Here is a 27,364-nt window from a genome sequence, read left to right as displayed (position 1 = left end):
TTAAATATGAACTTTTTTTTTAATTTTACAAACCCACAGATGTCGCAGGGAAAACCAAGGACTTCTACACCACTTGCCCCAGTGCAGCAAGTTCTTGTTCAGTTGCCAGAAAAAAAAAAAATTCAAAAGCATTTGAAGAACAAGTTTCTTGAAGAGAATAGACTTTAAAGATGTTTAATGTTATTTTTTTTTCAAGTATTTTAAAATGTTGAAATACCTTTCATGTTTTCTCACTGCCTCAAACATCCCTTCACCTGCTAGGGAAAAAACATGTCTGGAGTCTGAACTATCAAAATGCTATTTGCATCAGGAGGTCTGAAAAGCAAAAGCCTGGTCCCACTTTTAATCAGACATTCCCTGTGATGGGAGGAGGATGGAAAGGGCAAACAACAGGGGTCCTCTCTGTTAGAGCCTCAGCACTGTTACCCCTGCCATGAGATGCTATCACTGTGGAGCAAAGCACATTTCTCCTCGACTTGCTCATGGAGCTACTGCTCTGGTATTGAAGTTACTGGGATTCACTGAGTAAATAAAGGAAAAGGAATACTAAGAGACCTTGGTGACATAACTTAGCTACGTTGTAGTAGGCTCTAAGAGCCAGTGCATCCTTACTTGCTGATTCTGTGAAAGAATGTGGCACAGAAGGTTTAGGTCACTACGTGAAGGACCCAGGATTGTTTCTCTGGCAGGTGTCTTCTTTCTGGGATAGCTGATCAGCTAGATTGTTCTGCTTCTCAGTTTCTGCTTCTGTGAAGTAATTGTCATTACCAGAATAACTGTACAGTGTGCTAAAAAAGCAGATAGATAAAGGCAGAATTATGAATCAAGAACTAGCTAAAGAAACCACCTCCCTTAAATGTGGAACACGACTATGCTGTGTGATCTTAAGCCTCTAACTAGGCCAGCAAGCCTTTACTGGTAGTTACATACTCTGCTCCAAGGCCAGTGGGTGCCTTGAACGCGAGAATGAGGCTCAGATTTGACTTTCCATCCCGTGAGATGATGGTGAATGCAGGACAGTGATACCGTACCTGCAGCCACCAGCACTGCCGAGGAGACGCACCGTGTCACTCTGCAGTGGATGAGATTTCTCAAAAGGTAGTCTTTACGCTCAGATGCAATTTAAAATCCATTACTGAATTTTAGCTAACTGGCCGCTACAGAAGAAAGTCCCCTCTCTGCTAATCTGGGAGACAAAGTGGTGGACTAAGTCCCTTGAGGAAACCCCATAAAATAAAATTAACCCCAACAATAAAATTCAAATAATTTACTGCTGGCTAAAGCCAGAGCACAAAGATGCTCACTGTTACGCTTGTCAGTTTGTTTGGACTGCTTTGGCAGTCCGTAAGCTCACTAGACTGTGGTCTTTTTCCTTCATTTGCAAAGCTTCTAAAATGGGACTCTGCCCTTTAAAGATGATGTAATAAATAACTGCTTCCTCCAAGTCCTTCAAAAGCCACAGTTTCCAAATGCAGCTTTTTTGTTTGTTTGTTCGTGGAGGCACCTTCCCTTGTTTCCACCCACTGAAACTACCACCTGCTGTTGGTGATTATCTTGCATTTACTTTGTGGGCGGAAGCCTAGAAATAAAAAAGATGGTCACACTGTAGACTTCTCATTCCGCAGAGGTGGGAAATGAGATGTGTATCCCCAAGTATTAGCTAATAATTTGACACAACACGTATACTCCCTACCGTACGTCAATATATGCTCATAAATAATTCAGCTACACTTAAAAGCAACATCTGGGCTTGCCAAGAGAAGTGATTAAAAACAACAGAATTGCACGTTGATTCCTCTGAAGTCAGATGAAATTTAGAAAAAATACAAAAAGATAATACCTAATTAGGAAATGTTGAAGTAGTCACTAACTATTCAGAACATTACTCTGATTCTGTAGCTGCTCTGGTCAAAGAAAAAATTTTGGGCAAAGTATTCCCTCCACCCATTATTACTTTAAACAGTCCGTTTCTGCTATTCTTCCAGGTACCTAGTATATTCTACGTGTAGTATAATCTAGTACCAGGCTAGCAGCTCCAAGAAGAGCAGGATCTGCTAGATTTGAGACCACCACATCCACAGTTTTAACAGAGGACAGAGCCTGTCGCTGTATCACATCTTTGACAGTATTGACGTAGTGGCTGGCTAGGACTCCAGAAAGGATCACCAGAGAGGGGTTCATGGTGTGTAGAATGTTCACAACTCCGAGGCCTAATGCTGTACCAGCTGAAAAAATAAAATAAAACAAAATTAAGTAGAACACTCAAAGCAGTCCAAACATCATTTTTTGCAATAGGTCTGTTAGCAGCTAGTAACACAGTAGCTAGGAAATTGTTTTATTCCATATGGCAGAACATTTTTAATTTGTTATCACAAGTGTTAGTTTGCCATTACTCTTTCCTTCAAGGAGAAAAAAAAGGCACAACAGTGCATTATTCAACGATATGGATGTGAAAGACCAAGCAATGCATTACCACACTTGTAATGTAAGAGAAAATAGCAAAGCATTATTCTACTTTCTCAGTGCTATCAGCTATGTATGAGGAAGGGGACTATGTCTGAAGCTAGTAAAATAGTGAATTATCCAATGTAAAATAATGTGAATTGCCTTTGCTTGCTCAGACAAGACATTCCCTTGACTACAACGGAACATCCCCAAAATTTCCAATATGAAAATCTTGAGACCTCACTTCTTTTTTTAATTTAAACCCAAACCTGATCTTTGCAGGAACATAACATAGAGACTCTTCAGGACATCTTTTGCTCAAGTTTCCTATAACACTGTATTTAACTTTTCATTAAAGTTAGTAATTATACACAGAGAGTTCCTTGAGTCTAATGCAGGACTGTTGTTTGCAGTGGTATAGTGTATCCCCCAAAATCTAACCATGTAAGGGTTTTCTGCCTGTGGCTGTCTTCTTACCTGTTCTGAGAATGCTTTCTGCCTTTGTGTTCCCAAGTTTAGCTGCCTGAATGAGATGTGCAGCACTAACAACTTCCTCCTTCTTCATTGACATTCCTTCCACTAAAAGCAGATCCGCTGTTTGAGGAGGAGAGAAAGACAAGAGAAAAACATGGTGATGTGGTAAGTCAAGAAATGAAGAGTAAACAGGCAGTTAAGATTTTTCCATCTCTTTCACTTTCATACTGAAACCTGAGCAAACTGGCCAGTCTTGAGTTTAGCAGTTATATGCATATTCAGGAAACTCTTTGTAGAAGCAGGACATCAAATTCAAACACTTGTAGCACGATAATTCACTAGTCCTATCATCTGCCCCAAAACTTCACCAAATAAGAAAAAATGTTCTCAGCTTCAGTCTGAGACTGAGAAGCTGTTGCTGAAAGAGGATCCCTGTGAAACTAAATCTCTCACAGGCTCCCTGTCCAGTTGGCTACCTTACAGCACACTTAAAAAGAAGAAACTGAACTGTACTACATGATTATTGCACTTCTGAAGTCAGAGGTTCCAAGTATGGCTTTCCTGCGTATTGCCATCACTGAAATATAATTGTATTGTACTGTACAGGCTGTGGCAGCTCACCCTGGCCACACACAAGAAGTCTAAGCTCACTGCCTGTATACCTGTTGTCTTCTCCTCAGAAAAGATGGCAGGTCTATTCTTTCTTTTTATGTCTTCTTTGCATTTTTTTTTAAATACACTACAGCTTAGGAATCTATCTAAATATTAAAAAAAAAATGAAGTACACAGATACCATCATGCAGCTTCTTAGCTTCTCTCTGCAATGCTATGCCAGAGGCATATGCTTCTATACATCCTTGGCTACCACACAGGCACTCTGGTCCATCCAGAGATACAACAATATGCCCAAGCTCAGCGGCACAGAATGAACTGCCATGGATCAATTCATGCTGGTGAACGATTCCACCTCCAATTCCTGCAAAGATACAAAACCAGCCATGAGTAAAAAAGACAAAATACAGTTTTTAAAGGCCCCGATTCTGTAGGACATTGAAATTTACATATTCTAATACAGACAAGATAAAATATGTGCATCCATGATCCTCTATACTGAATCCCCAAAAATAACTGGTTACTGAAGAGCTCTTCTCTGTTCAATACACCTACTAAGCAAGCTCAAAGCTCCCTCCTATTCATATAAAACAAACCAGTAAGCAATGCTTGTTCTTTCTTCCAAGCTTATATTAAAGGCCTATGGATAGTACTGAACTACCATGACAGATCTTTAAGAGCTTGTGGGTCATGCCCTTTATGCACAAAACTAACCTTCCAAGTGGCCTTAAAATTTTGCATTTCAGATGCTTCATATGTTTTAGCAGCACAGTTTGACAGCTGTAGAATGACTGTGAACTCTGTGCTGAAGACCCAGGGCATTTAAACCCAGGCCCCTGCTGCCCCTTCACAAACCCCAGGTGGGGATTTATCAGCCAGTTACTACTGCCACCATTCTAAAGGACTTTTAAAAAAAAAAAGTTGCACACATCTGCTTTTGAGATATTGTGTGTCTTATTCAGGTGCTTATCTAGCTGTTCTACATGTATGTCCTGATCTGACTTCTATTTCTGCAGATGAAAGAGAATTAACTGATCTATAAAGCTGAATAAAGCAAAAATATTCCAGCTAAAGTTGGTCAGATTTTGCTTATTTTGAAAAAACTGCTTGCCTGCATAACTGTATCAGCAGAAATTCTTTTATCGAGAAGCCTGTACTGTGCAAAAGGTTTAATTTGCCTGAATAAAAGTAAAAGTACCCCCAAAAGAACAAATAGATACAGTGGCAAAAGGATTTTTGGTTTAAGAAATTAATGTATAAAAGTTTTACAGGCACAATAGTGTTGTTTATGCTTTTAAGATCAGATGAGACTATGGGTGATGGTAGTGATATTTTGACCCTGGGTTTCACTGAGCTGTAACATACCCACCTGTACCAGTGATGAGCGTTACAAAATTTTCTATTCCCTTTCCATGACCAAATTTCCTTTCAGCTAGAGCTGCACAGTTTCCATCGTTGTCCACCCAGACTGGCAGGTGCAGAGCATCAGATATTGGGGTTCTGAGATCCACGGAGCTCCACTCCTGAATGAGTTTTGTGGAGTGAAGCACAATTCCTTCTCGGGGGTTTACCCGTCCACCTGTGGAAATGCCTAAGTCCCAGAAATACAGGAGAGAAAAAACAAAATTAAGTCTACATAAAACTTTGAGTAAAAATATTTTTTTCCTCTGTGCATTGACAAGTATTTATATTTATAATACAGGGCTTGAATCAGAGTGCGAAAATAAAAAATTCCATGTATTTCTGGCAGTGCCATTTCTGACATGTACAGCGAAGTTACAGAACTCCCTTGCTCTAGTCACGACACACCTAGTATCTTAGGACTAACTAAATGGGCAATGGTTGACGTTAGTCTTCCTACGTCAGGCAAGATTGCAAAGAATTTTAATATCTATGTTTATTTTTAGTAATGTATGAAAGACAATACAAGAGCAAACTGTAAAAGTGCTCAAATTCTCCCTAGAATTAAAAAAAAAAAAGTTTATTGCAACAAAACCTTAGTTAATAGTTGTTAAGTCAGCAAAAGCTCGTTAAAACATACCTACTTTTTGTCCTAAGTATGTAATCAACATAGACAAACACGGAAATAGCAGAAGCCGTCTCTTCATCCTCTTTTCTCTACTATCAGCTCCAGAAAGGTAAGTTAAATACTGCTGCAGGCATCTCTGCTGTAGTTACGTAAGTGATTCTCAAGCAGACTGGGATACCGACAGGAATTTACTTCTGTATTACAGAGTGCAAGCTAGGTAATGCATTTTTGGTAAATTTACTGTCCAAGAGCAGTGAGTGAATAGCTCTCATAAGTATCTCAAAGCAGGATTTGTGCATACAACTGTATCTGCTTTGGCTTAAAATTTGTGTTTGGTAAAAAAATAAAAATAAAAATCAGTAATAGCTGCTGGTGTTCTCTGGAAATGTTAATCTTTTTCCTCATTTTCATAAAGCTGTTTCTAATACAAATTCTTTGAGTGAGAAAAACCACCACGACAAAACAAAAACAAAAGCATAGAAACTAACTACATAGCTGTTACAATCTAGACTTAACATGGACATCAAGACACAAAGATGTTGAAAACTATTTTTTTCAGTGTTCTGCTTTTTAGTTGCTCTTTAAACATGTTTTGTATTAATGGGAGTTCTTCAATACAAGTTATGCTCATGTAGCTATTTTTTCGAGTGATGACCCAAAGAAAGAAAAAGCTTTTCTCATAGAGCTATCAACAGAAAGCTTTCTTCTCATTTATTTCCAATGATTATTACTTTTATCCTTGCCTATGACAGCTAGCCAGAGTTACTGATAATGGCTCCAGGATTAAGTCTGACCCTTTCTCTTCTGCCTTGCAAAAATTCCTCCAAACTTATAGGAACACTCCAACTTATGATTATGAACCTTAAGGAAATAACTATCATCTAGCAAATTAATTATTCCCATAGGAATTTTATGTCTTTCTCTAAAGAGAAATCTTAATCTCAACTAGCATTCTGATTCAAACTGTAAGGCTGAATGAGGCAAGGAGCAGCTAACAAAAATAAAGTAATCAGGTAAGAAATTTATTGTATTCTGTAGCACACCTCCTCATTCACGAGGAATTGAACAGTAAACAGTCACGGAACTAAGTGGGCTGAAGAATAAATAGGGATGTTATCCTGGTAGAATGACAAACAAAAGGAAAGCTTTTTCCCCACATAAAAACTCTGTAAATTGGCTTCTGTAACACATAATACACCTAGCTGATTATAAGCTGTTCTTTGATATTTTGAACACAGATTAATGCAGAATTTGCTACATTTTCTACAGGAAGTTTGAGGCTTGCAAGATTCAGCACCTGGGCACAGTAAAATAGTCTGGCTGGTTAAGTCATGTGTGTTACCAGACAGGTAGCCTGAAAGGTTTGTTGTGTGTGTATATATCTTGTGACAAGAAGGACATGGACTCGTTAGAGCAGATTCAGAGGAGGGCCACAAAAATGATCAGAGAGGTCTGGAGCACCTCTCCTATGAAGATAGGCTGAGGGACCTGGGATTGTTTAGCCTGGAGAAGAGAAGTCTCTGAAGGCCACCTTACTGTGGCCTTTCAGGACATATTATAGGGGGCTTGTAAGAAAGACAGGACCTTTTTACCAGGTCCTATAGTGGCAAGATGAATGGCAATGGTTTTAAACTGAGAGAGGGTAGATTTAAATTGGATATAAGGAAGAAGTTTAAATGATGCAGGTGGTGAGGCACAGGAACAGGTTCCCCAGAGAAGCTGTGGATGCCCCATCCCTGACTGTGTTCAGGGATGGGAGGGGGGGTTGGATGAGATGATCTGCAAGGTCCCTTCTAACCCAAACCATTCTATGATTCTGCTATGTAATAAGTAAGACGGAAATGAAAGAAAAGGTTGCCTTTGTCTCTGTGAGCTGCAAAACTGATCTAACCTTTTAGCCTGTTTATTCTGCTGTAGTGTAACTGAGGATTCTGCTGCACAGTTGATCCTAGCCATAAAGAAAGGCTTATAGGCAACAGTGGAAATTGGACTCAGCTGCAGTTACGTTTCAAGAGCTGTTTCAATATACACACAGCATCTGGGTCACAATTCTGAGACTGCAGTTAACTTAAAAGCCCACTTCTGCTATATACCACAGACTTTACACAGGCTTCATTTAGAGAACCTGTAGAATGCGTCATTCAAAACCACAACCATGAAGCTCAGACACAACACAAACAGCAACCTTTTCAGTAAAGCGGGAGCCTCTCCTCTAAGATTAATCGTGTTGGAGGTTAGGACTTAGGCGCTGTTAAAGCTTAGCAGATTGCATTCCTGGCTGCTACAGACTAGGGCAACTTCAGTTTTTATAGCCAGCTTCTCATATTCATAGTCACTTTAAATTTATTTTCTGGGTGTGTGTGTTAGGAATGTAATTTAAGTGTTTCAAATACACAGGATCTGTTTTAGAGAAATGTTTTAAATTAATTGATAGTGATTTAATTACATGTTACAATCCTCAGATGAAAATACAAAAGAAGGTAATATTTATTAACTTACCTACTCCCAAAATTCTGCAGTTCAGTTTTACTGCCTCTGATGCAGCTTCTGTACACATCTTTAGAATTAAACCTAGTCTGTCTTCGTAAGTTTTAGGGTTGAGCTGGGTATACTTCTTAACTATTTCACCCTAGAAAATAAAAATCACAAACATGATGCATGGAAATGTACTTTATGATGAAATTTCTCTTGAATTTCAACACAAGTCAACCTAAAAATGGGAAGTCACAACTTTTCTCTTTTCATAAAAAAAAAAAAAAAAAAAAAGGAAGTATATCTTAGGTCTTGGTCCTACAAACTGTTCTGTGTAGTAAGATTCCTGGTGACTATGGGGGACAAGCTCGCAAGATTAGGTCTTACATTATGCTTCAACCACCTGTCTGAAATAAAATATATAATGAACATGTGGGTTGTGCAAGGAAATATTACAGGGCTTGCTGGAACTGTTGTTAGGAGTAAACTGTGATACAGCAGTGTTGTTAAGCTCATTTTTGAAGTGTTAAAAAGATAAAGAGAATAACAAATAGTAAAAGGACATAAAATCCACGGACTTTATATAAGTCCATAAAATCCCAGGACTTTAAGAATAAAATGTTTCCAATTTGACTGCCTGGAAGTTTGAATGGTTTCATAGACACTGCTACTTTACCAACTAGAGGCGAGTTAGATAGAGAGAAATACCTGAAATTTCTATGTACAACTTACCATCCTTTCAGAAGTAACATTTTTTCTAAGCAGTTATGATTCTGAGTCACTTGAAATATTTCTGGAGCACCATCTACTGTGACGTCTGACATATGTGGGAAGGAGGTCCCAAGAGAAAGGGACTGTTTTTAAAGCCTACCAGTCATGCAGTGGCAATGAAAAGAACTATACACACCTGAATCTGTGGGTACTAAGGAACCTTAGTGTAATGTTAATATTGCAGGATTAGGACAGGAAAATCCAGAAGACACATCAGAAAGTTGTCCTGTAGTTCTAGGACTTCCCACAGAAAAGAAGTAGCTAGGAACAAGTGCTAGCAAATGGGCTTTGCTAGTTTTAACAGCAGCTTTAGAAAAGCAAACCAGCAAGGCAAGTTGCATCAAGGCTGGATGAGAAGTCCACCCAGTTGGGGAAAATCTACTTTATCCCTCAACAGCAAAATCCAGTAGGACTGCTTGTTTTTGAAGGTCTTTTGTGTTATACACATATCCCCACCACAGGAGCAGATGCACAAAGCCCAGTGGAGTTTGCAGAATAGCTAAAAGAATAACAGAGTATTTACCTTCATACTGACGATTGCTACTCGGAGATTTGTTCCACCTAGATCCACAGACAAAGCACTCTGTGTCTCTAGAATATGGTCTATATCTTGAGAGATATTATCTTTGACAGGAGGAAAACAGAATTTCTTTTGCAATGGCTCTTTGAGATTGATGGATTTGAGGAACTTCAAAATCCTTGGAACAGCATTACCATCTCCATATATTTTTGAGCTGTAATATGAGAAAAGAGATCAATTTAAATGTAACTAACACTGCAATCTATGAAGTTGTTTTTTTTTTTTTAATTATTTTTTTTTATTTTTTTTACATGACAGGAGGCTGTAATACTGTAACATTACGAAATTATGGTATGACTATTCTGACAATGCTGCACCTCAGACTACTCAAGTGAGTCATGGGATATGGTAGAATACAGTAGTTTAAATATCATACACAACAGATTATGCAAGTTGGCATTGGCTCCATTTAGGAATGCGGAACACAGAATGTAGAAGGATGGAAGGTTAATCATGCCAAAAAAAAAAAAAAAAGAAGAAAAATTAAGTGTCTAATGAAAGGACAATAAAGTTATAAAGTTACATAAATTAAAAATTTGATTTCTGTATATACTGCATGCCCAGACAAGATGTGCTTATCAGAAAGATGACAACTAAGTAACAATTAATGGTACATTCATGCCAGTTTGCTACAGAGAAGTCTCATTTTAAAATATTGCCATACCTAAAGCACACATTTGTTATTCCAGAATTTATTTTTCTTACTTTACTGAGGTTCTTGAAAAATATACTCTTGAATTTTGTCCTTAATTAAACACATGTAATCTCCTGAAGCTTTTAAGAACTCAGTTATTTTAGAACTGTGAGTCAGTACTGTATGGCTGAAGAGGAATGAATTCATCCAGCAGCTCCCCTGGGAGCTTGCACTCAGGGCTCTCTGTGTATCATGCCTGAAGTCAATCCAGCTATGAAGTAACATGTCCTTCAGGAGTTAGGGGCAGACAGTCAGGAAGTTCTCCCTCGTGCTGCTACCATGGAGCAAGCTATCATGTTAATCTAAGCCTCACATATGAATTTCTCAACCTTCTGTTGAATGTTAAATTTCTAGTTATACCAAAATAATCCTAGCAACATTTTGCTCTCCAGACACAAATCCCCACACCAGAGATTGCACTATGATTCTGAATGAGCCATGTAAAATGAAAAATAATTTGCAACCTCAGATTAGTGCACTAGAAAGAGTGATCAAGTATGACCACGTCAGAACTAAATGCCTATTTCTCTACTGCTTTAGCATCTCAAAGGAAGACAAAGGTACTTACCATGGGTACTGTTTACCAAACTGAAGCTTCAGAGCATGCAGAATCTTATCCTGTGTGTCAGCATCACGAACATGAAGAACGTTTTCACCTAGACAGTGAGAGTTAACAAAATAGGACAGGTCAGCTACTTATAAGATGAGGCATAAGAAGAGATCAATTTAGAAATTGCTTTAGAAATGAGTACGTATAATTATTTTTGTTTACTATGAGCAGGAAAGACTCCAGCCAAATGAACATTACTCTTCAACCTTTCTGTGCCTGCCCTTGCTCCCAGTGAAGCAACACTGACTCCTACAGGATGCTGTCATGCCTTACAAAACACTGGAGAGTAAAGTACCTTTCAACAAAGTACTAGTATTAAATTAAAAGAGCACTGATGAAAAGAGGGAGGCAAGTGGCTGTTTGTGCCATATCTGTGTCACTGAAATACCACAATACAGTTAATTCCTGAAGTAGTGATGAGTTCCTGTTTTTAAAGTGAAAATTGTATGCACACGGAACACTGAACTAAAGAAAAAAACAAAGTTGCCTATTCTGCTACACTCCAAATGGAGATATATTTTAACTTGTCCACAGTCAAAAGCCTCATTATTTTAAGCAAAACACACAAACATCACTAACATGGTACAGGAATAGCAAGCAAATTTTTAAAATAGGTCAAAAATTATTTTGCTCCAATACTGCAGGATGGTCTCTGTATGACACTTGTTTTACTTTATTCCATGGAACAACAACAAAAAAATCAAAACAAAACAGAAATATAAAGAAATTAAAGTAGTTACATAACTATAAAACGCAAACCTGTGGTTATAAAACACAAACCTGTTTCTCTTCCTGTCTGACGCGTCCCCAGGTTGATAACAGGTGTACCAAATGCTCCCACCTCTCTGACACCACAACTGCTGTTGCCAATCATACAGCCAGCATGAGCAACTAGCTGAATGAACTGGTCAAACGGGACATGCTTCACTGCCCGAAAATTGGGATGATGTTCAATGCCCTTCTTCCTCATCACCCGAACCATCTCTTTGCTTCCTACAGAAAAACAAAAGGCACAAATAAATGATTCAAGTTCTATTGCTCTGCTGAAAGCCTCAACACGCAAAGGAGCTGAAAGCAGTCAGTTTAATTGTCACCTCAGAGCTGTTTTTGTTCCCTTTCAGGCATAGAAGCCTAAGTGTGATCCCAAAATCCACTGTAAAAAGCCTTCCTGTAATATTTTAATTAGTGAAGGAGGCATTGAATGTTGTTTCTGTATGTCACATGGTTTCCCTTCATCTTCTTCCTGAATGTGGAGAAGATGTTCTCCAGCAATGTGGACATGGAGTTGCAGTGGATGCAAGCCTGATGCTGAAATCGTCCAGCTCCATCCTGCTGGAGGTTCTGGGATAAAAACACTCTGTAAGAACCAGTATATGCTTTACATACTATCTGTTATCTGTCCTTCTGTCACGCAGGCATTTTACTCACCTGCATCCACGTTGGGGAACAGAACAAGTGTTCTTTTGTTGAAGGAGATGAGTGCATCTAGAGTCAGCTCAAACATCTTTATGGAATGTTTAATGTCCGTGGTTACAGGATGTTGCAAAGCAACTATATAATCTCTGGGTTTGACATCTTCACCTGTTCAAATGGAAAAAGAAGAAAAGGTTATGTTTGATTGTTCTTTTTTGTTGTAGTTTTGTTTTTTGATTGTTTTTTTGGTTGGTTGGTTGGTTTTTTTTTTTTTTTTTTTTTTTTAATTGGTAAAGAATAGTATGAAGAAGAGACAACAACAATTCTGAAACTACTGACGTAAAAGCCTCCACAGTCAAGGCACTGAATGGGATATCTTACATGTAAATTTCAGTGCTACAATAAAACTTGAGGGATAACAGGAAGGTTTAGCTTGTTACTTGCTTCTCTAAGTAAAACTCATAATTTTCACCTTTCTCTAAAACCCAATACACTGTTAACATGCAGGCCTAGATCTAAAGCATTGCAAAAGACCGCGACAGAGTGGAGAACCTGTTCTGACATCACTCTAAATCTGGAATAACATGAAAGCCCTGGAGCAGCTCTGAACTTTCACTAATGGCTTTGAGAAAATCATGTCCTGCAGTGCGGTTTCACAATAGCAGGTGGACAGGTATGATCATTCTTACAGCAGTACAGAATTCTCATTATCACTCATTACTCAAGTTTTCTGCCAGTTCTCCATCATCAGGCAAAGACTTTATTCCCATTGCTTTAAAAACGTGAAAGCCGTACTTGTTTTAGTACATTTGTTAAACAATTTATCTGCTAAATATTCACCTACTGATCTAGTAAGATTCTACCTTCTAAGTACACAAGTTATTGTGCCAGATAGGACATTGCTTTGTCAAACACAAAAAGCAAACACCAAACTCCACTATTTACCAAAATTACTTTTAAGCAAATTAACACGAATGGCCCTGTTACAGTGAATTCCTCAAAAGAATATTCAAAATATAAAATCCCTTTGATTTTTTTTTTCTGTAAGTAGTCCTAAATAGCTCCGATTCTCTTTTGATACATCCTTTATACCATCATAACTGTTCATATAGGAAAAAGTCTATTTTTAAATTGTTCATATCAAAGAAGTTATCAATTTAAGGAAGGTTTTTTTTTTTTTTGACCTTGTAAAAGGATCAGATGTATTTGCTAAGACAGATTTGTAGCAATACTTGATACTGGGAGCAAACATACTGTTTTTTTGTTGTTGTTGTCTGTGTTTTTTGTTTTGTTTGTGTGGAAACACGTTCATAATAATACCCAATTAAATAAACTAAAACCTGCTAGCAACAAGCCTGTCTGTTGCTTCCTGTACTCTACTCAAAGCCATTGGTCAACAGATCCCCCAGTCCCTGTGGACCACAGATTAATAACCCAGTCAGAGTTTGTCTGAAGTCACAGGAATAACATTAAGAAGTGGACTGCTTACCTAGCCACACACGTATAACACTCATGTAGTCTTTATTTTTGGCAGAGAGGAGCTTGTCATACGAGGGACAGCCCGCTAAAAGGATGCGGTCGTGGTCCTCACACATGGCTATCAAATGCTGCTCCGCACTCCTGGTGCAGCACACATGGTAGTGGGCCAGTTTGGTGATAGCGTGCCTGATAGAGTCGTCAATGGTCCCACTGACTTCCCCGCCTTCAATGTGAAGAATGCGGATATTCATCAGGGCTGCAGATGTGGCTAGGGCCAAAGCATCAAATCTGTCACCGTGAACGATCATTATGTCAGGTTTCAGGCGATTCAGGACATCTGGTAACTTCACTAACGCCAGGCCCACTGACTCCACCATGGCTGCCTCATCCTCCCCTCTCACAATAGTGTGCAGTCTTGTATGAATATCGAAGTCATCCTGTTCAATCATGCGATAGGTGTTCCTGAAGGTAAGAGAAAAAGGGTTAGAGGAAACGCAACTTGGTTTTACAGCAACACAGCTTGACAGAATAATTGCATACTAGAAAACTGTAACAGTGCTATGCTTGAACAAAGGCCTGTGTATCCTTTGCTAAGCAAACAACAAATGTATAAATACAAAATGGACAAATGTATAAATAGAAGAGACAATGCAAAGCTGAGGACTCTATGTTCAAGTAAAATACCTTGCTGCTATCATCTAACAGAAAAAAGTTTTTTTTTAATTATTTTTTTTAAATCAGGTTAGTTTTATAGTGTTGAATACATGTACACCTTGCCATGTTACTGCATGAAAACAATGGCCAGTATAAAGCAGAGAGCATAAGGCTGAGAATGTACAGTGGTGGAACTTCACTCCTTAGTAGCTTCAGGTAACAGAACTTCCCACAACCTCACAGAAAATCACACTTTAATTTATGAAGTGCCAAAACATCTAGTTAGCAAGTGCAAAATGTGTCTTTACTTGAAGATACGCATAGCATTTCTAAAAGTTTAGCGATGCTGGCATGCTGAGGCTCTTATGCTAACATCTAACTTTGTCTTGCAAAGTGTTTTCCTATCAATTTCATTTAACTGAGCTCAACCTGATAAATGCACCCAGAGAAAAGCAGAAACCAACCTCAGCAATAAACATGCTTTTCTTTCTGCTTTTCTCCATTCCCTCAGCAAAGCGTATACTCACCTGGGATACAGGAAGTCCTTCCAAAGGAAGGGATCCAGAACAAGACATTCCATTTTCCCATGAAGGTGATCTGACTGCTTACATACAGGGTGTTATGGAGGGGACCCTAATCTCCCTTGCCAAACCATACGTAATATACCTATTAGCTACTCATTTCGTCAGAGTAAAATGACCTCTCCCTTTCTTTCCCTGCAATCCTGGATGTGAAAACTTAACAGTATTCAACTGTGATACCAAATATATAAAGACTTTAATCAGTAAATATGCAAATTGGAAGAGCTTCAGCTTCGAATGACTGCAGACTATCTTTTCGCTGTGAAAGTTCAAAACTGTAACACACTGTTGTTTGATAATCATCAGATTCTGAGGGAAATTTGAATGAATTTCTCATGAAGTGAGAAATTCTACGATTTGGCTGAAAACTTCAGCTACAGCATTTACTAAGCTGGTTTGAAAAAAATATGCAATCTCAAAAGGAGCTGGGAAATGAAATAAAAAGTACTTGAAATGTCTGAAAATTTATATTTAAAAATGTTGTTGTTATGTGCATTCATGATGACAAGTAGTTTGTGACCCAGCATTTATGATGTTATTGCCAACACAGCAGAAACAGATTGGGAGAGGTACAAAAATCCACCTTACCCATAATCATCAATCAGGTGGGAACCAAGCACTACAACGTCAAGCTCAAAGAACTGTGGTTCTGCCTTAATGCCAAACATAATGGGAGCTAATTTTGAATAATCAGCACGGTTGCAAGTAGCAACACAGACACGTAGTTTGTGGTTGTTTCCATTCTTCTCCATGACTTCTTTTTGTTTCTGTTTTGAAAGATTCTTGAAATACAGTTCCTGAAAAAAAAAATACACAACATATTAATAATAATCTTTATAGCAAGTATATGGTGTGCTTAGTGAAAAGCATAAATAATTACAGCCCAGAACTGTAGGCGCATAATCTCACCCATTGATAACAGACAACCAATAGCTTACAGCTGGAGAGAAGCTCACGCTGAGAGAAGCGGAGCCGTGCACACAACTGTCCCTCGCTGGTAAGCAGTTGCGCATTATGGGGAATCATACGTCCTTAGGAACAAAGACTGTCCTGGTAACCTTACGGCTTATTCTCCTTCTTAACAATCAGACAGTTTACGATCCTGAAATATGGGACCAAATTGAGGTCAAGGCGTGGGACTCTGCAACTAAAAACGACAAGGTTGCAGTGGGATTGCTCGGCACCTGGCGAGCAGTCTCTGAGGCCTTCAAGAGCTGTGTGGGACCACAGTCAGACACGTGTGCTTTGCCAGACAGTGAGGGAGCTGCGGGCTCCTTTACTGATCCGACTGCTACACCATTGGCCAAATCATGGGAGATATGGGAGCACTTCAACCAGGGTTGCCAACTCCAACTATGCTCCCCCAGTCGTGGTCATTAATAGTAATAGACTTAAAGGATTGTTTGTTAAACACTTGCCTTTTAAAGCTTTGCCATGTTTATGTTTCAATTGATACCTTTTCTGATTGTACATATGTATAGGCGTGCTCGGGTTTACTGTGTAAAAGCCATGTTCTGTATGTTTAGAAAGTTCGATGTTGGTGTGTGCATGTTGGTAGAGCGTAGGCTCCCCGCGCACCCAGTGCTGTTTACTTGCCTTTTATAAATATTACTAATTTCAGATGGAGTTGAGACTTCATTTATAACCAGGGGGATCTGGGTAGGCTGGATCAATGGGCCAAGTCCAACCACACAACATTCAAAACTGCTCTGGCTCAGAGGGTTGTAGTAAATGGGGTTACATCTGGCTGAGGGAGCTGGGGGTGTTTAGTCTGGAGACGAGGAAGCTCAGGGGAGACCTCGTTGCTTTCTACTGCTACCTGAAAAGAGGCCACAGTGAGGAGTGTCGGTCTCTTTTGTCAGGTGAGAAGTTATGATATGCAAGGAACCAGCCTTGAGTTACACCAGCGGAGATTTATAATAGACATTGGGAAGAATTTCTTCATGCAGAGTGTGGTGAAGCGCTGGAACAGGCTGCCCAGGGAAGCGGTGGAGCTCCCATCCCTGGAGGTATTTAGCAGGCACGTGGATGAAGCACTAAGGGACATGGCTTAGTGCAAGGGCTCAGTAGGTCAGGTTGATGGTTGGACTTGGTGGTGCATCAAGAAAAAGAACTGAAGGTCTTTTCCAACCCAGATGGTTCTGTGATTGTAAGTAGCAGAATGGCCTTCCCTGTTCAAATGGAAATTTTTATGTAAAAAAAATTATTGGTGCCTTAGTAAGTTACGGAAAAAAAATCTATTCAAAACCACACAAAGGAACAAACTAGTAAGAGCTACATCCACTGACAGACTCCATTAACAAAAAAAAAAAAAAAAGAAAAAAACGGTTTTGGTCAAGTCAGTTTACATATCTGTTAAAAACACTTTGGTGAAGCAAAGTGAGTTAAATATTGACTCATAATCCCTTTAATCCCTTCCATACTATTTTGCAGACCAAAGTACATCATGATATTAAATAATACAACATTAGATTACAGACAACTTTGGGAGATAGTAAGGATAATAATAATAATAATAATAATAATAAGTTAATAATAATCAGAACTCCAGATCACCATGATTATCATTGTCCTTATTATTATTTTAAAGGGTTCCTGAGAATTAAAATTTCTCAGGAAGTGACTAACTGACTATTTTTACTAGCAACATCAACAGTTACTGTAACAAGACATTTCCTCTAATTAACTTTTCCAGCTTGTAAAGTAGCTGATTAAACTACATTATGTTTAATGTTTACCTGTCCCATGTTACTCATTTCACCCTGCTGTTTTCACAACTCTCCACCCCTGCCCGAAACGTAAGAACTGGGAAAAACAACAACAATAACAACAAAACTCTAGAGAAAAATAGTTATGTCTTAAAAAAATGACATAGGAACTAAAATTGCACTGCCACCTCCCCTTCTTCTCCCAGCTGTAACCAAGTTAGTAGCACAGAATATCAGATCAGATATTTATAAGTTTTCTGTACTTCTTCTGAAAATAACTGGACTGAAAAAAAATGGAGTTCAAATTAGTACCATCCTCTGGGTATGAAATCTAATGCTATGTCAGATTTTTACTGCATTTTGGTAGCAAGTAAACTCAAGTTAACTTTTTCCAGCTTAATGGACATGGATCACTCATTTCTGACTGAGATACAGCAGTATCAATCTTTCTACTCATTTTGACACCTAGGGAAGCTCTTACTACGCAGCTGCTACGCAAGCATGACAACAACACTGACTGTCCAATTTCATGCTCTTTTACATTTATTTATTTATTTTTTTTACACTGCAATAGAAGTTTGTGGTGAGGAAAACAGAGAATTACTTCCACAAGATATTAGCTATGATGGAAGGCCCAAATTTTATTCTTTTGGTTAAGACTCAAGGTTAGATGATAGTCTGGAGTAGCATACTGTACACCACACAAATAATTTAAAACAAAAACATTTTCAGTAATTTTTCCAGTAAATTTTTAAAATAAGGTCTGTTAGGCTATTATTATTAGGTATCCCACTCCCATGATGTATATATAAAACTTCAGCAACTTTTTAAAGATCTCCCTATTTTTAATGCTTATTAGGTTTTATCATACACGATGAAAAAATATTTTGCATAAGTCATGTCAGGACTATCAGGAATCTGTCCTGAGTTTACAAGGGTAAAACATGTTTCTAGTCTCCACTTGCAAGCTGTAAGGGCTCTACAAAACTCTAACTGGCATGGTGATTTATTTTTTCCCTAGCACAACTCCAACAACAGTGATTCCTGAGTCGTTTACCTTTCAAAATGAAAATAAAGTGGCAAAAACCAGTGACGTCTGGCATGACTCAGCTCACCAGAAATGCCATTTCTCATTCACCCCAGCAAAGCAGCACCAACCAACTTCAGCAGAACAGACACAACCTGGAATTTCAGCAACTGATTATTATGACAAATTAAGCTGAGCTCTGTGGGTTCTGCCACAAAGTAATAGATATTGTTTTACAATGAGCAGAGATTCATTGTATTTTCTTTATCATTTTGCTTCAAAAATAGTATGTTAATTAACTACCAGTTTACATTTTCAAAGGGTTAAAAAATAATCATTCAGACAAAGTACTTTCTCCTGCTGAAAACTTCTGCAGTTATGTGTGTATATGGTTGCTGTTGTCTCTTTCTTTTTGTCCAGCAGGCTTTAAGTATTTTAAGTGTATATATGCAACTCAGTACTTGATGTCAAAAACGTAGAGAAAGGATATTTGTAGAGTTCTAAATGACGTATAAAGTTAGATCAGAGAGGGCATTACCCTGCATCACTGACTGAAACCTTAAGCTAGACAGAGATCTAACTGCACTGCTTTTTTTTCTACACAGACCGCTTTTCGGAGGTGCTTCTAAGCAGGACATCCTGTCTTTGCATGTCTGAGAACAGCTACTAATTCTAATGAAATCACACTGAAGACGTGAAGGAAACTTCTGACATCCCTGTAAGCTTGCCTTTGAACCATCATGAATAAGGTTCCTATAATTAGAAGCAAACCTCTCACAAGACCACTCAAGCCGTCCGCTGCCGTGTACATACCCCACACAATACAAACTGAGAAGCCAAGGCAAAAGGGGCTTGGAACAACGAGTCTATACGCTGCCCAAAAAACGTCAGGGCTCCCCATAACTGCAGGTCGAACAACTACAGGTCGAACCCCTACAGCCCTAACCTTTATGGCCCTAAATCTAGTTACGGCGGTGACAGCAGCCTCTGGAAACAACTTCCGAGGCAGACAGGGCGATGCACCAAAGGCTTACGAGCCGGCAGGCCAGGACCCAAAGCAACCCGTGCCTTTTGTGCATTTCCCCTTCAGCCAGGGCTCGGGGAGCCCCTCAGCAGGCTCATTCCCAGGGCTCAGCCTCTGAAGTTTTATGAGGAAGACCACGGAAGGCCTTGGTGCAGGGGCAGCTTTGGTACCGCTGCTGCTCATCTCTCCTGCCGGAACGGGCAGCTGGAAGCCAGACGCGCATTAAATAAATCCAAAGGGGGACAGCTGGCACTGAGGGGGCGAAGGGCTGCGCCCCCCCACAGCACCCACTCCCCGAGCACCTACACAGATATACGCACATATATACACGCATATGCATATACAGGCACGTATAATCATATATATAGAGGTAAATGTGGATTTATGTGGGTATGTGGGGGTATGTGTGGGTTTATGTGGGTATATGTGGGTATCTGCACCCCCGCGGACACGCGCGCTCCCCCCTCACGCCCCAACCGCCCCCCTCACCTGCGGCAGCAGCAGCACCCCACGCCCGCACCATGCGCATGCGCACAACCCCCCTCCTCCCCCCTCGCGGGCCTCAGCGCAGACGTGGTGGCGGCCGGCAGTGCCTCAGCCCGCGCGGAGGCGCCGAAATAAAAAGTGTTGCCGCCTAGTGACACGTCGCCCTAGTCAAAAAAAAAAAAAAACAACACAAAACCAGGAGGAACACACGGACAAGACCCACCGCAGCAGTGGCTCCCGTGTTCAACACAGCTAAAATAGATGCAAAGAACGGGGACTTTTCTTCTCCCATACGTTAGTAGGGGAGAAAAAGTCTCACAAGGCTCTGAGGAACAAATACCGAGACCCTCAACTAAAAATACCCCAAGTGTCCATTGTGGCAATACAGTTTGTCAATCGAAACAAAACGAGGCGAGACTTCTCCTTGGGAGTGTTTCAAGTTCTGCCCCAAGTGCCTGCTTCCCAAGAAAGTGATAAAAAGCATCGTACAGGGAGGTTGGGAAAATCCTCAGAGGCCTGTGGTGCAGTGAGTCACAGCTCCTCCAAGCCTCAGTGTCTCGGGAACAGGGAGAGGGCAGCACACCCACGTCTCAGGTTTCTGGGGAGGTTTTTGTGCTGACCAGCGGTAGCAGCAGCTGCTGGGTCGCACCACAGCTTCAATTCACAGCCCCCTTGGTTTCACTCTTCTGTGCATCACTATTTTCTTTGTACACGTTGCTCAAAAGCCCGTGTGCACTCTGGAAATATCATTATATGCAGGTCTGAATTGTCTCCTGCAAGGGCTTTCGGGTTGTGATCAGTTCACCAGAGCGGCTCCAGCTGGTTTCACTGAAACAGAATCAGAGCCACGGGCCCACAGAGTGCCTGGGGCTGGCAGTGACATCTGCGGGCCACATGGACCAGCCCCTGCCCCATCAGGATCATCCAGAGCTGGGAACCATGCCCAGGCAGCTTCTCAAGATCTCCACGAATGGAGAATACACACCTAAAAGAGTCCTGATTTTTAAAAAAGCATTTAACTTTCACCTGGTAAAATGTGAATCTCCTTTTATTCTAGATGTAGTTGTGACTTTGTAAAGTTTCCAGTTGTGCCAGCAAGAATTTCAGTGAGGTTTTCTCACTTCCTTTTTGCACTTTGCCAGCAACGTGTTTTAACTAAAATCTATATAGTATTTAAGTTATGAAATCTAGGTAGAAAAGTTTTGTTTTTCACCTTTCATCTAGCTTAAAATTTCAGTGTTTATATATTTAGATAAATTCTCCTTTGAGATTTACAGTGCATGAAAGTTTTACCTTCTGTTTTTACACATTGTTATGAAAGTAAAGATCTTCCAAAGTTTCTAGCTCTTCATTTAGAGTTTTGTTCTGATTTTCCAAGACCACGACTCAATCTTCTAGACATTTAACACACTCTTTTTCTATGGCATTCTGGAGCAGCTTCTCTGTTCTTCTTCAGCTTTAATTTTCATTTCAACTGTGGATTATCTGTTTTATTTATCTGGGAATACTGAGGAAGAGCCTGAATCAAACAAATGAATGTATGGTTGAGTGTAGACATTTATAAATTCTGAATTATGCAAGTACTTATGAAGCTAGAAGCAATCACATTGAGGGTTATTCTTAGCACGGCATCATTGCATCTCTTGATATGTTTTCTCCAGAAGTGTTTCAGCATCTTGCAGCACAAACTGCAGCACAACGGGCAAAGTTTATGCTCCTGTCAGTTATTTCTCCCCCACAGACCTCACACTGCATAATTCGGACAAAATTTCTCTTGCACTGTGGAGTGAGCCCTGCCCCAGTCTCTCCAGCAGAGACACAAAGACTTGATAGAGAGCTGAGATGGGAGGAGAAGGTTCAGCCATAATCTGCCTGCTCCTGTCAGCCCCCTTTGCTACCTGCAATCTCTCAGGGCTCAGAAGATGGCCTCTGCTCCCACCAAGTCCTGAGGGAGTTCTGGGGCTCATTAGGGGAGCAGGGCCTCTGTAGTCACATTAATTCATTGCCACCCTCTGCATTAAAAAGCTATGCAGAAATTGGGGCAGCCCTGCAGGACACTGATACGCAAAGAGCTGGGAAACGCAGAAGATGGGCTTGCTTCTTTCCAGAGAGGGCACACTGCTTAGGATTTTAACAGAAGGAGCAAGATCTTGCAGCTGGTTTCATGATCACCCTGCCTGGGAAACCATCCCGAATGAGGTGACAGGTGCTAAAGCGCAGTCTGGACTTGCACCAAGGGGCCTGTCAGTGCATAGCTGCACTGTCATGCAGTGTGGGCAGACTGAGTCAGTGCCACTGCCATCTTCTGCACGGAGGTTAAGCACAGGGTTACTTCCTCATGCCTGAAAGCAAAGGAATATGTCTTTTTAAATCAGCATCTACATCAGGTGGGGCTTTCCTTAACTCTTTCCTTAACTCTTCATTTACATCGATTCTATTTACATCAAAACCAGTTTGCTGAGTATAAGGAAGTGAAAACTCAGTCTAAAATTTCCAAAATTACCTAGAAGCAGCTGCCTGTGTCCATTCTGCACTGTGCAGCCAAAACCACTGTCAAGCAGCTTGGATTTTAAAGGTAAGGACATCGGGGTGTCAGAAGAGCAGGTCCTTCTGACACAGTCATCATTTCCAAAGAAAGTGGCCACAGTGCTCAGCTGCTGTGAATGCACGCTGTTACGAATATCCTGTATAGGAAAAGAGCAGGCAGTGCCTACAACACAGTGTAAGGACAATACAAGCTGATCCACACAGTAGGGAAAGCGTAACAAGTTATTCCCTTCCTGTTCTTTCTGTTTGTTCTTCCCCGTTAAAACTGCCAGGTGGGCAGTGCTCAGTCAACAGTAACTGTAGGTGACCGCAGCGGTGCATTAGCTAGGTCAGCATCATCACATCAGGGGCCTGCAGCTTCCACCTGATGCTTCAGAAGAATGGGAAGAGAGGGAGGATGAGAAAAAGCCATTTATGGTACGCAAAGGGAGATGCGGGGCTTTGTTCCCTCCTCATCACAGCACAGATCTCTCACATCTTTGCTCAGTATCTTGCACCAAGACAGACAGAGGACATACGGGTACAGCGGTCAGGCAAAGAGCTTTTTGCCAAGGGAGAGGAAATGCAAAACTGTGTGAAAATCTGTTCTGTCTTGGGGAGGTTACCTTAAAACCAGGCCCATCAAAACCCCAGGTAGGAAGGAGAGTTGTGGTTCTCGTCGAGGTTACTACAGATGGGCTACAAAATACCACAAGACTTTCTTCAGAGTTGCCAGTGATGTGTAACAGATCTTTCTCATTAGAAAGATGGCATATGCTGATACCTGGTGCTTTATGGTGTGATTTATATCTTCTGATAATCTATGAAATTTGACTCAAGTTTCCAGTGACTGTAGGCTGCAATAGATGTGCGGTATGTAAGGCAGCCTCTGTGCTGGGGGACTCCGTGCGCGGCAGGAGGATACCATCTAAAACCAATGCAAAGCAGTGGAAAGAGTGCTGACACCCTCGAAGTGACTTTTATCACGTTGTTCAATCTCTAACAGCGTGAGCCGTTCTCGTCATTTCGGCTGACAGAAATGCTAAACTTTTCTTTGGCACTCTTTCTCTCTAAAAATAAGATAGCGGGACTGACCCACTTTCTGCTGCCGTCATGTGATGCTGCGTGATCTCGGCTTGTGTGATCTGTCCAACTCTTCAACGGGGCCTGCTTTCTCTGCTTGGGTTAAAAGCTCTTACAGACACGGCTTGTCTGTCTCAAGCTACACCCCTGTCCGCTTCTGCTAGAATAAACTCGACTGCTGTTGCTGATTCATGCTTGCTGACACACGTCAAGCATCCTCTGGGGAATGTAGCACAGTTTAACGTACCCAAGCTGGCCTCGAAGCAGTTGGTCCTGAACAACGATGGCAGCCGAGCTGGGGTGATGCTCGTAGCAGGATTTTCACTCAGGACAGCTCTATGCACTCTGCTGAAGCCTGTGCTGTGTGTCCAAATTGATTAATTAATAGAGAAGATAGTCTGATTAACACTAGGTGGGGTGTATTTAATCAGCCACTGCACACACTGAAGTGTATTTGGACAAAAGCCGGGGAGGAACCGACTTGGTTGCAAGATGCCACCACTAGGGGAGAACAGCAGATAAGCCTGTCAAGTACCAGATCCCCCGGCACTTTCAGGCAGGAGACAAATTTGTCAGGCAGTTTGGGTCGAGGCAAACACGCCACAGAAACAGCCACGTCAGCTGGATGCAAATGGCTCTCAAACGTGAAAGACTAGAGAGTGAAACCAAGTTCTTCCCATAAACCTTCTCAGTTCTGGTCACTTTTGGCTTTTATCACAATGGTAAGTCACATATTTCTCTTTAAAGAGGGAAGTTTACAAGACTGAGTTTAATTCTCTATCTGGCTTTCCGCGGAAGCTAAAGCTACATCGTTTCTCCTTCAGGCCTGCTGTATTATCACCCTAAAGATGCGAGATACCAAAGTTTCTGTGTTCCAGTCGTGTCATGGTGCTAATCCTGCCTTCACCCTCCACCTGCCAGCCCTCTGCCCTCGCTCCAACCTTCCTCTCAGCAATGGAGCAGGGCTGTTTGTCCCGGTGGTGTGGGTGCAGAGAGACACAGGGTGGACTGGGTCCACCACACGTGGGTCTGTGGAGGCTGTGAGCTCTGGCAAACACACAGAGAGCTGTGCTGTCATGGAGCACGAAGTGCAACAGACCAGAAGCTAGGAGAAGGGGGCAGGAACCACAAATATTCATCTACTGATAACACTGCCTATTTTTTCCACTTAAATTTGACATATGGCATTAAAAAGCATGGTAAACGGCTGGTAGTAAGGACTACAACATCGAACTCGCCTCCTGTCAGCATGAATACTTCCTGCATTGTGAGCAGATCTAGAGGTTCCTACTGGTTCTTCTTGTCCAGCTAGTGTGTGTGTATATATGTATGTATGTATATATATATATATATCTATATCTATGCATACACGTACACCTTCCTTATCCTTCATAAGGTGCTACAGCATCTGTCTTGCTTGCAGCTGTGTTTTCAATGTGGGAAAACTATCAACTCTCAAGTATTAGTCAAAGACAGCAGACAATCTGCTCACGAATATTTGGTAATTCCTAATTTCTAATTTTAAGGGATATTAATGCTACTACATAGTTACAAAAAACAAAAAACAAAAATACAACCCAACAAAACACCAACAAAACACCAAAAACTGTTAATCAAGCAGTGATCTAATGTCAAGAATAAAGAATAATATTAGTAAACACGTATTTCCTCCCTTTTTCAATATAAAATAAACTTGGTTTGTGTGTACATTGTGAACTTCTACTTTGGCTATTAGCTTCGCTAAGACCAAAAAAAAAAAACAAAAAAAGTGATGGAAGAAGAATATTTGATTGTAAAGATGGTTACGCTACACAATACAGTTTACAATTTAAAAGATGGCGGAGGAAATTTTGAAAGACAGAATATAAAAAGGGAAAAGAAATGATTTATTTTTTTTCCCCCTGTAGCTGTTCACTAAGAAAAGAGCACATCCTTCTGTCTTGGTAGCTTGTAACATACCAGATTTCATCACCTTAGTTAGGTAAACATCACCTTTAACTGTGTGACTTTTAGGGCAATCTTAAATCTGACACTATGGCTGTTAATGGCTGTTACTAGTTCCCGAAACAATTTCATATTTTCCATTAGAAGATGCTTGTTGGGATGTCGTGGAAGGATCAAATGCCAGCTGAAAGCACACTGTTTTCTGTATCAGGCACTGTATAAAAGTACATGTTTGTTTTTAATTCTGGGTCAGGAATGAAGCGTCCTCATTTTTTGTTTGGAATATCTGTAGCTCTTATTTTCCTTACCAGCAATCTCCAGGAACGGTTTTCTTTTCCAAGCAACAAGCAAAAGTCAAAGAAAATTACAAGCAAGCACACAATTTTAAAGGAGGTACTATCTCTAAAGACAGTATGAAAAGCCTGCCACAAACCTTCTGTAAATGTGTTTTACTTGGACAGGAAGCCAGAACCTTGTAAATGACAAAGAGAAAAGCTTCAGAGCTCAGGATGACATTTAGAAAGAAAGAAAAAATAATGGTTTGGAAAAAAAAAACAACACAACAACAACCATGGTAAATGGTAATTTACTTCTTTCCTTCCTTCCTTTCGATAGTTATCTGAAACAGACACTCACATGAAAAGCATCTGAGTAATGCTCAGTGGTTATTCTTACTTAACCTACAGGATAGTCTCATTTCTCAGTTGGGTTGGCTATCCGTGTTATGTTTTATGAGAGCTTTGATTTAACACGCGGTGATTGAATGACAGACAGTCCGGAATCACAAAGAAGTAAAACCAAATGCTGCCAGGCTCCCTGACTTTGCAGGAAAGCTCTCCTGACAGATGCTCTCACCTCAGCGTGGCACGTCCACCGGCTGCGCCGAGTCCCCCTGGGAAAGTCCATACACCTCAAACACCACCCAGAGACAAGCAGCCCATTTTTCCCGGGACGGGGTGCGTGCCAGGATGCAGGAGACCACCCAAAATCGTGTGGCTAGAGAACACCTTTCCGGCAGCGTGTGTCAGAAACCAGCCCAGACGTCCCTGCCATTGGGATGCTGAGGCTCCACGCTGCGAGAGGTGCTACCTCTTACTTCCCCTGCAATTTGAACAGGATTTTCCAAGAGGTATTTAGGGCACTTGGAAGGATATTTGGAGGCACTTTGTGGGAAAACCCCCACGAGTGGCTCCCACCACAGGACACCACGCAGGTTCACAGAAAATGCCTGTGGGGTCCCCGGCTCTACCCTCGCCTCAGTGTCACACTGCCCATAAAAATCCCCTTTCCCTGAGCAGCACATGCACCGGTGGGCATCCCACTTCCTTAATTTATTCCCCACAGCGTGGGCTGCCATTCCCAAGGCACCATACCCTGGGCTGGTGCCTCCTCCACACACCGTGCCTCCCTGTCAGGGCAGCCAGCCCGCTCCACAGGTGGCGAGGCGGCCACGGCCACCTTCAGGGGTCTCCGCACCCTCCCCTCACACCACAACCCCCCCCGGGACCCCACCGGGGCAGGGGGCTTTCCCTCAGCCCCCCTCAGCCCCCCTCAGCCCCCCTCAGCCCCCTCAGCCCCCCGGGACCCGGCCCCGACTTACGTGGGGGCCGCGGGCGGGCGGCTCCCTGCGCGGCGGCGCGTTGGTCCCCATGGCGGCCCCTGACAGGCCCGGGGAGACGGCGACAGGGACGAGGATGGGGACAGGGATGGGGACAGGGACAGGAGAGGCTCCAGGGGACCGGGGAACGGCGG

The 27,364-nt window shown here is 41.3% G+C and overlaps 1 protein-coding gene across 6 annotated transcripts; it reads right to left on the bottom strand.

The window, feature by feature from the left end:
• Positions 1-27,364, bottom strand: GNE (glucosamine (UDP-N-acetyl)-2-epimerase/N-acetylmannosamine kinase). 6 transcript variants are annotated; one of them, XM_084503273.1, is made up of 13 exons: positions 18,580-18,720; positions 16,634-16,985; positions 15,403-15,611; positions 13,590-14,041; positions 12,116-12,268; positions 11,468-11,680; positions 10,646-10,733; positions 9,327-9,537; positions 8,060-8,189; positions 4,901-5,122; positions 3,713-3,895; positions 2,923-3,039; positions 1-2,225 (listed from the first exon to the last, which is right to left on the bottom strand). In XM_084503273.1, exons 3-13 carry the CDS (start codon positions 15,564-15,566, stop codon positions 1,990-1,992), a joined length of 2,169 nt encoding a protein of 722 aa, XP_084359399.1. In that variant the 5' UTR covers positions 15,567-15,611; positions 16,634-16,985; positions 18,580-18,720; the 3' UTR covers positions 1-1,989. The 6 variants fall into 6 exon arrangements, with proteins under 6 accessions (XP_084359399.1, XP_084359397.1, XP_084359398.1 ...); XM_084503271.1 differs by lacking the exons at positions 16,634-16,985; positions 18,580-18,720 and adding an exon at positions 27,213-27,364; XM_084503272.1 differs by lacking the exons at positions 16,634-16,985; positions 18,580-18,720 and adding an exon at positions 20,063-20,168.

Source organism: Aythya ferina (genome assembly GCF_964211825.1).
Source record: "Aythya ferina genome assembly, chromosome: Z".
Lineage (NCBI taxonomy): Eukaryota > Metazoa > Chordata > Aves > Anseriformes > Anatidae > Aythya > Aythya ferina.
The sequence above is the reverse complement of the archived record's forward strand: the minus strand, read 5'-3'. Positions and strand labels throughout refer to the sequence as shown.